Consider the following 12445-nt stretch of genomic DNA (forward strand, 5'->3'; position numbering starts at 1 on the left):
CAGATGTGTCGCGTGTTCCCATCACATCCATCACATGGTTCCAGCTAGTTGAGACTTCTGACAGCCTTGTGGGAGCCCAGCGAGAGCAAAGCCTCCAACATTAGGGCAAAGCCAGCCTGGGCAGCTCTCCCAGGTGAGCCCTGGCCACTGGGATGCTGTCTGCCACTGGTGGTAGGGCCTTGGTCACCTGGGGGTGATACTGGGGGAAGGCAAAGCGAGAGGGAAAACACCCCAATCAGATAGCACCCTGCCCACGAAATGGCACGACCACCTCCGCTATTCTTTCTGATTAAATTAGAGCCAAAGTAAAGCCCTAATTCTTCTGATTAAAGCTTAGAAGTTAAGCTCTTTGGGCAGGATGCGTGCCTTGCCCTGTGCTCTCCTAAACCACTTTGTCCACTCGGTGACAAGACACTAATAACACTCCCCTGTATTTCTCCTCAGACCAGTAGGGTGCCTGGTCCGTAGAGTGTATGACATTCCTGGGGGCATCGCATCACTTCTGTGCAATAAATAAATACCATATAGTAGTATTCATGTGTGGCCACCCGGCTGTTTTTGGAAGGACAGAGGTGGGAGGAACTGCTCCAAGCACAGCAGAGATCCAGATCTGCTGGGGTTTGAGCTTGCCCCAGAGGAGTTGCCCTGGGAGAGACACCACAGCTTCCAACTTCTGCCTCCAGCATCTTGCACATCTCCCGTCCCTCCTCCTCCTCTGCAGCACGGGCATTGTCCCAGATCAATGCATTTACCCATGTGGAAAAATGTCATTACCACCAGGGCTCGGCTTTTCTTTCCCCTCAAACTGCTCCTGCAGAGCAAAAGACATCTCCCAGGTTTTCTGCAGCCTCCTCAGCTCCTTCACCTTTGGCTGGCTAAGCACTGCAGGAACAGCAAAGGAAGGGGTGCAGAAGAAACCTGATGGCCAGGTGTCCCTCCTGCAATGTCACTGGAGCTGTCTGAGGCACCAAGCAGAAGGAAATGAGAGTGCCTGCTGCCGTTTTCAAATTGGGAGAAAATACTTTTTTTTTTTTTTTTTTCACCTTCAAAATCCAGCAAAAAAAACAAAACAGAGACTTGCAGACAATGACCCCACAAGAGGCATGCTTATTTCTTCCTCTCACTCCTTTTTCTCCTTTTTCCTGGAGCGTGACAATACCCATGGTGCAAGCCCCTACTTGAGGTGATTAGGTTCATTGTCAGCAACACTCAATTTGTTCATTTTGGACAATACATTCAGTTTTGGCATTGAGGTCCACCTTGATTATGTTGCAGAAATCATATCAAGGCAAAAAAAAAAAAAACAAAAAAAAAAAACAAAACAAAAAAAAAAACAGAAACTGGTAGGAAAGCTGGGAAGTCCTTCATGCTCCGTGTCCTTTCTTATAGGGAAATCAAAGTGCACACACACAAAATAATGGCTGTGCTTTGCTTGGTGCTCATTTTACAGCTGGATACTGAAGAAGCCCATAGGTGTCTACTCATATGAGAAGGAGGATCCACAGTTGGGGATTCATTGATGTTATTTTTCTGTTACTCCTATAGGTCCTCCAGCTGGTTTATGTGGGACAGAGTTATTTTGGTAAAGGGACATGCTGCTTGTGTAATGCCTCTCAGTCTTTGGATTCATCTTCAAGCACCAGGACATTGGGTAGTGATGGCTGGAGGATTTTGTCCTTGGAGCCCAGCCAGGTCCCACGTTTTGGCACCTGTTTGCGCCCAGGAGAGCGGCTCCAGAACACAGCATTAAGGGGAAGAGTGAGAGTAGCCGCCTGCGTGCGCGGTGTCCCCGTCTTTAATTAGGTTAGCTGCTTTCATGGCAAGTGCTGTCACACGGAGCCGAAAAATCAATACCATATGGCACGGCACTCAGATAGCAAACTTGGAGCTTAATTAAAGGAGAAGGAACCCTGTCAGGTCTCATAGCGCAGCGCCTACAATTAGGCATGGCTGAACTGGTTTGGAAACGCAAGGGGCTGGGTGACACCTTCACCCAGATCTGAGCTGGGCTCCCCACCATATTGTGGCAGAATAAAGTGAAATCTGCCTTTCCCTGCCCCCAAGAGAGACATTAGAAACAGTGGAATCACCGTTTCACGTGTTTGACTGGATTTCAGTATGGCACTCATGGAAAGAGCGGGTGCCTTGGTCGCTGGGTGGATTGAGGTGGCTGGGGGAGAAAGGAGGCTGGGAGGTGGAGAAGAGGGAAAAGCAACCTTCAAGGCACCAGCAGAGCAGCCGGTTCTCACCAGGATCTCTTCCAGCCTGCCCCCAGGCACTTCTCCATCACTCCCCCACCTCCTCGGACCAGTGTCCTCCAAACCAACCCAGTTTTTCCAATTTTCTCCTAATATTTAATCTAAACCTACTCTATTTCAGTTTAAAACCATCCCCATGATGAGCAGCAGTAACACCTGTGGCACCTGGACGAGATGCCTGCACTAGGGTCCAGCAGGATCTGGCCCCCAGCTCTGCCACTGTCCTGAATGGCCACGGGCAGGTCCCTCCTACATGGTTTCATGTGGAGCACAGAGCAGATTTCCCATTGAAAGCTAACTTTCTGAATGAAGAAATTGGCTGAAAATCTTCTGGACAAGAAAGATGTTAACAATCTAGGTTCATTTCAAGATTCACTAAGGTCAGTAAAGCTCTTCCAGTGAGTTTCATTGTCCTTGACCTGAGACCTTCATGGAACCAAACATTTCTCTGCTCTCTCAAATATAAAAGAAACCTAAAAAGGTGGTGTAATTCTCAGCTTTTTTCCATTAAAACAAAAAGAAATCTGACTCCATTGCTTGGGAAGTTTCATTTCCAGGGCCTGAACCAGAGTCAGACAATGTATACCTCTCTTTGGGGAGATGCTGATGTAATGAATGTGGCAGCTATTGTGCGTGCTTGGGAGCCTTGCAGCCGCTTCTCTTCTCCTTATATTTTTCTTTTCTTTTCTGCTTTAATGAGTGTTTCTCTAATTGACTTGATGATTTCTGTTTAATTAGCACGTTTTGGAGGAATGATGAAAAAAAATAATAAGATAAAGTAATCGGACAAGCATAGTGCGGAGGAATAAGAGCTCCTTTGTGGGGCTAATTGGAGAGGACAGTCCACCGGCTAGTTTGGGGCTCCTTACAGTCAGATATTCCCAGTCCAGCCCTGCCGTGTGCCCAGGACTCCCAAGCGCCCACGCAGACCCAGCTCTGGCAGCCACTTCAATTAGCTTTAACGAGCCGTGACGGAGCACCAAGGAGCACCCGGACCTGCCCTGTTTGCCATAACCCACGTTTTGTAGGACGCTGCTCCGAAGGTTGCAGAAACAAGCACAGTGGGTACGGGTACCACCAAGGGAGATCATCCCCAACTCTGCTTGCGTGCTGCTTTCTGATCACGCAGTTGTAGGTGTACCACCTGGATGGTCATTTTTTTGCCCTGTGTTTGGCCAGGAATTAATTAGGGGATCGGCTCCAGGCTGCTGTGACAGCTGTCTGTGCGTGGCACTTCCCAGCAGTTTGATTAAATCTGCAGCACTCCAGATGTGAGAGCCCCATTCCCCGGCACATGGTTTGCTCTTAAACTCCACTTAAACCATGACTGCTCTTCTGTTTTTTAATCAAAGGCAAATGTCTTAAGACAGAAAGCTGTGCGGAGGAATTAATAGGGATGTCTCTGGGACATGGAAAGGGACCCCCTCCAGTGCCAAATTAGGGCTGCCGAGGCGCTCGCCCTAAGCCCAGCTTGCTGCACTCTGGCACAGCAGGCGGAGTGCGCAGCCAGATGTGGCTCCTGTGTCCTTCAAATGCTGCCTTTCACCAACATCAGCGCGGGGCAGAAAGGATCCACTCCCTGCAGCACAGCAGCGCTGTGAGCACAGATATCACCATTTGTTTAACCTGGCTGTGCCACCTGCCCCCACAGATCCATCACCCCAAAACGGAGACTATTTGGCCATCTCTTTCCCAGCTGGAGGTGGAGGAGGTGGAAGAAAAGCCCTTTTCCTTCTGTCTGAGCTTGCTGAGGCAGAAACCTCTCCCCAGACTCTCCCCCTTGCCAAATTGCTGGTGTTCCCATCCCGTTTACTGGGGCAGGAGCTGGATGTGGGGTGCACGGCATGGAGCCAGCAGGGACCGCCTGGCCGAGGCTGCCAGCTCTGGTCTGATGGTGGCTGTGCGCTCCCTGCCCATGGAGCACAGGAGGCTTCTCCACCCCGAGCAGCCACGAACTGTCAGATGGTGCAGACTCTCCTTTATTATTGACCTGATTCATATCCAAACCAGGGAGGTGAAAGCTGTCTTATCCCATTACTAATCCCCTAAACCAGTCCCTTCAGTGCCTCCTCTTTGATTCCCCTTCCTCATCGCTACAGAAGGTGGATCTGTGGTCAGTGGGCATCCTTCTGAGGTTTCCCTTTACGTTCCTGTGAAGACAGGCGCCCCTAAACCCCGCTGGCTGCTGGTTTGGGACTCACTTAGCGCATACTGTAATCCCGCAAGGACTTGGCAAGGCTCACCCCGAGGTCTGGAGGGGTCAACCCTGGGCACCCATCCCACCGGTGCCCTTCTGGTGCCATCCCAAAGTGCTTTAGGGTGTGGATCCTGGGTGCTGGGCACCCTTGGGCTCCCGGTCTGGTTGGCACATGCGCCCTGCCCGCTGCGGGGGGAGGAACCACAGGGAAATTAGAGCAAGAGCGATGTTTGATGTTCTGCTCTTTAAGCGATTAATAATCTTTCGGCGTCGGAGAATCAGCTGAAAATCTTCCCTGGAAAATAATGAGCAGAGAAACATTTACTGATTAGTCTAATCCCAGATAATCCTATCTGATGAGCGTATATCAAGATATCCTTTAACTGATTTATTGTCCACAGGACCGGTGGAGATGCCCCTCGGTGATGCCCCTCGCCACCACAGCCAGGGGACCTGCCACCACCCATGTCCCCCCCTGCCCTGTCCTGGAGCCGTGTGCCCGGAGCGGGCGCATCCCTGGTGCCCCGTATCCAGGCCACCTCGCCGGCGTGGGGAGATTTAATCGCTATTTCCATTTCTGCGTCTATCGGCTTTCTCTTGGGTTTGAGCTTTTATGTTTCATAAACTGATTAGGAGCAATTATACGTGCTTTATCCCCAAACTTTCCAAATGACTAGGCCATATGCATATTTAAGGCTTCATCATCTCTCCCAACAGCTCAGCCTTAACGTAAACTGCTGAAATCAAGCTGATTCTGGGACAACGTCAAAAATTAGGGTTTTATCCACTAATATCTGCTCGGACAGGAAATTTGTTGTGGGTGGTGGCCGGATTAGGGCTTCTAATTACTGTGGCAGATCCTCCCTGCCTAGCAGTGAAAGTCTCCGCTTCCAGCAAACCTGCAGCAAAAACACTCTGGAGAAGTGAAGGTGCCCGAGGGGACTTTGGGTGACCCATCCCCAGGCGGGTGGGGGGCAGCCCTGGGTGGGCACACCCCGAGCATCCCTGCACGTCCAGTCCATGGGGACCTCGGTGGCTTTGGGGGCGCGATTTCCCCCTTTTCCCACCTCCCGTTGGTGGTGTGAAGCGCGATCACCCGAAGGCACCCCCCCTCCCTGCCAGCTCCCAGCGCCGGCCACGGCAATTATCCTAAATGAAAGTTATTGTTCTGCTAATCCCAGGAACAGCTTGCGAGGGGAGATTTGGGTCTTTCTTTAATAATGCAAAGTTAATGCGGAGTCCCCTTGTAATTATCTTTATCAGAAGGACCCTCGGTTAATCTGGCCGTCCAGCGGGAAGGCCTGGATCAGGCCGCCCGTGTAAGCCGGTTGTAAATCGTTTCCATAAACAGATGAAGGGGAGGGAAAGGGGGGGAAAGCAAAGAAAGAAATTGCAGCTCAGGTGCAAGGAGCTGGGAGCCAAAAGGAGCCGGGAGGCCAGGCACCTCGAAATGGCTCCGTGCTGAGAGGGGACACCCAGGGGGGACAGTGCGGGGGGACAGCAGCCGGGCGGGACGCCCCGTCCGGGATGTGGGGCTGGAGGGACGAGGAGAGGGGACGTGGGGACAGCACCGAGGGGACCCGAAGGGTGTCGGGGTGGGGAAACGGGAGGGAGAGGAGGGGACGGGGTGGAGAGGAGCGGGAGGGAAGGGATGGGGAGGACCGGGAGGGGATGGATGGGGAGGACCGGGAGGGGATGGGATGGAGAGCACCGGGCTGGAAGGGATGGGGAGGACCAAGGGGAGGGTCCGGAGAGGGGGACCCGAGGGGAGGGACCGGGGGGGGACCCGAGGGAGGGGCTCGGGGCCCGGTGGCCGCTAATCCGTGCCTCGGGATCGCCCCCCCGCCGCCCCGGGGTGTGCCCGGGGCCGGGCCCGGCGGCGGCCCCATAAAAGCGGCATCGGGCGGCGGTGACCGCTGCGGGGCCGGGCCGGGAGGAGGCGGCGATGCCGGGCCGGGGGGAGCCGTCGGGGGGCCGGGCGGCGGCGGCGGTGCCGGTTCCCGTTGCGGTCCCGGTGGCGGCGGCCCCGAGCCCGGCGGCGATGCGCAGCGCCCTCCCCGAGCGGGCGGCGCGGCCGAGCCAAGGGGGGCTGCGGGCCAAGGGCTTCGCCATCACCGACCTGCTGGGGCTGGAGGCCGAGCTGCAGCCGCCCCCCGGGGCCGCCCCCGGGCCCGCAGGAGGCTACGAGGGCGGCGGGGCGCTGGGCTTGGGCTTGGGGTTGCTGTGTGGCTTGGCCGGGCCGGGAGCCCCCTGCTTGCTGCCCGCCCCCCTGCCGCTGCTCCCGGCTCGAGGACCCCGAGCGGGTCCCCCCGGGCCACCTCCAGCCCCCCGTCGCCACAAGGAGAGCGTGTCCGGTGAGCTGCTGTCCCCACGGACGTGACACCCGTCCGGGGTGGCCGTGTCCCCTCCGCTGTCCCCCTCTGGGCACAGGGGAGGAGGGGAAGGGGCACCCATGGGTGGCATGGGTGGCACTGGGGGGGAGCCGCTCATCGTGGGGCCAGGGAAGGGTCTGGATGGGAAGGGTCTGGATGGGAAGGGTCTGGATGGGAAGGGTCTGGATGTGACCGTGTCCCCCCTGTCCCCGTGCTGCCACCAGATGAGGACAGCCTGTCCGGGGATGCCAGCGACCTGAAGATGCCGGCCTCGCAGATCAAGAGGAAGAAGAGGCGGCACAGGTAGGGCTCGAGGGCTGGGCCGAGCCCCGCACACCCCACTGCTCTTCCCCAGGTCCCTTAGGAGGGGCTGGTGGCCCCAAAAAAGCAAGGAGAAGGGGATCTACAAGAGCTGAAGCAGCAGCAGGGGGAGGATTTCAACCCCAGCGGGGAGGGGGTGATATTTTCGGGAGGGTCTGGAGCCTGTCCCAGGACGCTGGCTCCTCTCCGCAGGACGGTGTTCACAGCCCACCAGCTGGAGGAGCTGGAAAAGGCTTTCAACGAAGCTCACTACCCCGACGTCTACGCCAGGGAGATGCTGGCGGTGAAGACGGAGCTGCCGGAGGACAGGATACAGGTAGGGCTGCGCGGCACCTGCTGTAGGGCGAGTGGGTGGAGGTGGAGGGAAAGTGGTGGCGCTGAAGCCTCTGGGGTGGCTCCTCGGCTTCCCACCCAAGTGGACATGCAGGGATGGGGGGACACAGTGCTGGCCCACGCAGCTGCCATTCACTGCCGGCTCTTCAGCTCTTTCCTCTGGGGACACAAATCAGGCAGGAGTGATGCACTGGGCCAAAGCTCTCCCCAGCTTGCTCACATAGCCTTTGGGGTGGTATTTTAGGGCCTGATCCTGCCCCCTTGTGGAGCAGCTCATCGCCTTAAGGACAGGGTGGGAGTTTGGACAGCACTCGGGTTGTATCGACGCCTCCTGAGCCTTTAAATACAGGAAGGGTGTGGGGAGAGGGACCTGAGCACCCTCTGCCATCACCCATCAGTGCGATGTGGACCCCTTCAGGGGACGTCGGTGGCTTCGTGCAGAGCCAGCACAGGGGCTCTGCGGGCACACCAAGGGGTTGCCCTTGGTGACTGGGGCTGGGGGCACCTTCCTGGGTCAGGGCCAGCCTCATGTAACGTGTGCTCCCTCTCCACCCCTTCCTCTCCTCTCTCGCTGACACCCACGTGTGTGCCCTCCCCAAATCCTCCTCCGTGGCTCTGCCCCGGCCGCCCTCCCCCGTGCCCTGAACCCCGCGCACGCGGCTGCCCCCCTGCCCTGGATGCGCTCCCCCGTGCCCGATTATCCCGAACGCCCACCCGTGGGGCCACCTCCTCCCCACATCCCACCCCCTCCGTGCTCTTCTGGCTGTTACCCCTGAAGGTTTGGTTTCAGAACCGAAGAGCCAAGTGGCGGAAGAGGGAGAAGTGCTGGGGCCGGAGCAGCGTGATGGCCGAGTACGGGCTGTACGGCGCCATGGTGCGGCACTCCATCCCGCTGCCCGAGTCCATCATCAACTCCGCCAAGAGCGGGCTGGTGGGGTCCTGTGCCCCCTGGCTGCTGGGTAAGCATCAGGCCAGAACGGGGCAGGAGCTGCAGGTTTGGGGTTTTTCGCTCCCTCCTTGTACCGAACAGCCAGGGAAGGGAAAACCTTTATCCACCGTGTCAGACACTTAGCTGTGTGTTGGTTCAGTGTATGAGCAGTCATTGTGGGAGCGGCTGGGGGTTTGGGAATTCATCACCCCCCTCGCTGAAGACAATGCTATGTCAGAGCTACCCTGGGGCCCCCAGCACAAGAAGGACAGGCACCTGTTGGAGAAGGTCCAGAGGAGGACCACAAGGATGATCAGAGGGCTGGAGCACTGTGAAGACAGGCTGAGGGTGCTGGGGTTGTTCAGCTTGGAGAAAAGAAGGCTCCAGGAAAACCTGGGGTCTGGGCATGGTGGTAGCTAGCAAGAGTTTTCCTCAGATGTAAGTGACAGTAGAAGGAAGCAGCAGGAGGGCAGAGCAGCACACTCCCCTCGACTGGGGAGATGATGCTGAGCAGTTCTGGGCAGGAATAAGCAACCGGCACCCTTGGCTTTGCTCTCTCCCCCTGCCAGGCATGCACAAAAAGTCGATGGAGGTGAGCAGGAAGGCGGAGAGCCAAGAGAAGCTGGCAGATGGCTGGCGAGCGGAGCCGGAGGAGGAGGAACTCCAAGGGAAGCAGGCCAGTTCCCAGAGGAGCTCTGACAAACTTAGCCCCACAAAAAACCCTGAGGACACAGCCATTGACCTCTCCAGGACAGCCAAGCACGAGAAGAGGAGCATACCGAGGCAGTGCATCAACGGGGACCCCGCTGCGGAGCAGAAGGACAAGGACCACTGAGCTTGGGCTGCCCCGCAGGAGGCCAGACCTCACAGCTTCCTGGGGAGATAAGAATATTTATTAACACACATATATATATATTTTTCTGAAGTCATTGAACTTTTATCTGAATTCAGGGCATTCTAAAACCAGACACCTTCCCCCTGCCTCTGTCCCTTCACTTGTCAGCTGTTCACTTCTCAGCAGAGCACAGATGCAGCCAGGGTGGAGGGTGGGAGAGATGTCCCAACACAGCCAAGAGCAATGTGAAGACGAGACCGTTTCGGGCAGCATGGACAGGCTGCTTGGGAAGAGCCTCCCTTCTCCTCTGGGATGTGAACGTGTCCTGGGCCACCCAGGAGCACAAAGAGCAGCAATGCAATGGGAATCGCTCCCTTCCCAAACACGCGGGTGCAGAGATGGTGCAGGAGCTTACAAACGCCTCCTCTGAGCACTGCCACCCCTGCACAGCACCTGTGTGGCAAGTCCCTCTGCTTCGAGCACACAATTCTCCCACCTCAACCAGCAGCGGGGTTTTTAAACATGGTAGGGTCCCTCCTCAAGCTGGTGTAACCTGACAGGCCTGCCAGTTTTTACCTCCTGAGGATCCGGCCTGCCAACGCAGCCTTACCACTGGATTTACACTGTGTAGCTTCCCTAACTCACGTTTGGGAGAAGGGGGGAAAGACGTTTTTGTTATGCAACAATTTTGTACACTCTTGAATGTGACCTGCCATGCTATGCATACTAGAACAGACCTTTTTTGAAAACCAAGCCATAGTACCCTGGAACAATTAAACAGTTTTGTGAACTGACATAAGAAAACATTTTGTAATTATCTGTAAATAGTGTAATGTGAGAGGCGTTTCTTGGTTGTCTTATATTTATGTCTAAAAGCACTTTAGTGATCTGGATTTTGGAATGCGGCTGTTCCCGTTTTGTCCATTTATTTATTACGCATCCGTAAGTAAAATTGTGGTGTATCTTTGGTTTTCACACTCTGCATTGTGATTTCTTTTATTTTACTTTGGCAGGTGTTGTGGTAGGTGCTAGCTTAGAGAAGATCCTGGACAGACCCGTGCCTAAACAGGGCTTGAGCGCTGTGTACTCACACAGGGGAGCAGAGTGAAGCCCTCGTGTGTCTCTCCAGAGCTGAGGCCCAGTTCAGCGGCCTCCACATGCCCAAAGGTGATTGATTTTCACCCAAGATCTGAGCTTATCCAGAAACACCTGCTGCCCTGGAGGGTACAGAGCTGGGCCTCGTGTCCTCATGTCCCATGATTAAACACAAGGAGCTCATTTTGGGCTAGGTGAACCAGTGCTGGAGGAACCGGTAGTGTACCTCAGCCTCCTGAGCAAGTACATGGAGCAGGACAGCTCCGGCAGCCCCATGAGCATCCCCAGCCATGATGACATGTGCAAGGGTGCTGTGGCCATCCAGCTGTTCAAATTTGGGCTTCAGCCAGTCCTCCTCTCACCGCCGTGCTGAGTTGGCCTGTGTGTGCACTGTGACGGCTATCCTGGAACACCTCCAGCTTTATCTGCTGGCCAAAATCTAACTGAAAATTATCAGAAGGCTTTATTACAATCTGAGTAATCCCAATTTGGAAAGTTTCCTAATGCCGCTCAATGGGAGCGTGGCTGTGTAATGATGCTGTCACCTGTCCCTGTCCCTGCTGCTGAGCCTGGTGGCAGCTCCTCCCAGACTTGGTGCTGTGCAGGGGCCTGGGGGGCACAGGGGGAGACGGCTGGCTGGGAAGAGCAGAGCCATCATCTGCAAATATCCCACCTTCAACCCCCTCCCTCTCCACAGTCAGGCCTGCTGGGGGGTGGGAGGAACATATGCATGGTAAATACAAGCTTTGCAGGAAAAAAAAATACCCATATGATGGAGTGGGGGGGCACAGTTCAGGAAAGGACTAGCCAGGGCTTACTGCAGCAGCAATTAGGCTCTGTGAGAGCCGAGACTTAGCACATTGCAGGCCTAATCCTGCCTGAGCAGCATCTGCAAACCCTTTATTTGGGCTGTGCCATGCTGGCACTGGATGCCTGCAATCTTTTTTTTTTTTTTTTTTCTTTTTTCTGCCCTGCCCTGACCATGTGCAGATGGCCTGGCTCTTCACCTCTCACTGGGCACAGCACTGCGAGCCACGAGCACCACGTCACTGCAACAAGGGGAACAGCATGGTCCCCTCCCCATGTGCGGTGCAGAGCTCTCCCGGCAGGACATGGCAGGCTCCCAGCTCTCATTTTGTGCTGCAAAGGGTGGTGGTTCGCAGGGAGAACTACGGGCCTGAGGCATGGTTCACAGAGGCATAGGATGGTTTGGGTTGGAAGGGACCTTAAAGATCACCGTGTTCCAACCCCACTGACATGGGCAGGGATGCCTCCCACTAGACCAAAGCCTCAAAGCTTCATCCAACCCAGTCTTGAAAGCTTACAGTTATCAAGAGATGGTTACAGGACTGCTGCCACATAGAGGGGTTTGGCTACTATAGGACTCGCATTGAGAAACCTGCTCTGCTGGGGGCTGATGGTCAGCAGCCAGGCCCACCCATGAGCCTTCTCACCTCAATGCTGACCAAAGGGGATCCCTCAGCCTGCCCTTGTGTGCCGTGTGCCCTGGCCCCTCACCCCCACAAATGTGCTGGGCTGGGCCCCCACTACACACAGCAGTGCCTTTCCTGTACTGGGGAGACCACAAGCTGTCACTCTAATTTCCCCCCTTGCTCTCACCACTAGTGTCAAGGAGGTGAGAGCACTCAGCACTTACCATTCTCACCACTTCCGTGGCTTCTTGCTTCTTCGTTTGGTGGAAGAGCTCTCCCCTCTGCCTGGGAGGCTGCAAAACGAAAACGAAAACGAAAACAGATGGAGCTCCCTGACCTGACATGTTCTGGCCTTTTACAAGGCTAAAGCTTTAGGAGCTGTTCTGTGCTGAAACTGTGAAACAAGGCACCACCAGCCACATTCTGCTAGGAGGTTCTTAAGAGTCTGTTCATAGCATCACAGAATGGCTTCTGAGGTTGGAAGGGACTTCTGAAGACCATCTGCTCCCACCTCTCTGCCAAGCATGGTCACCTAGACCACATCTCACAGGCTTCCAATGTGGGAAACCTATCCAGGCGGGTTTTGAGTATCTCCAGAGAAGGAGACACCACAGGCTCTCTGGGCAACCTGTTCAAGTGCTCTGTCACCCTCACAGTAAAAAAGTCTTTTCTC

At 55.4% G+C, this 12445-nt stretch overlaps 1 protein-coding gene across 1 annotated transcript; it reads left to right on the forward strand.

The window, feature by feature from the left end:
- Positions 1-6400: 6400 nt before the first annotated feature.
- Positions 6401-10138, forward strand: VSX1 (visual system homeobox 1; the record flags this gene model as incomplete). Its single annotated transcript, XM_084516105.1, has 5 exons — positions 6401-6809; positions 7052-7130; positions 7341-7464; positions 8260-8440; positions 8979-10138. The coding sequence occupies 5 exons, from the start codon at positions 6401-6403 to the stop codon at positions 9242-9244; spliced, it is 1059 nt and encodes a 352-aa protein (XP_084372231.1). The 3' UTR covers positions 9245-10138.
- Between the last annotated feature and the right edge of the window lie 2307 nt (positions 10139-12445).

The sequence above is a fragment of the Aythya ferina genome, assembly GCF_964211825.1.
Source record: "Aythya ferina genome assembly, chromosome: 3".
In the NCBI taxonomy this organism is placed as follows: Eukaryota; Metazoa; Chordata; class Aves; order Anseriformes; family Anatidae; genus Aythya; species Aythya ferina.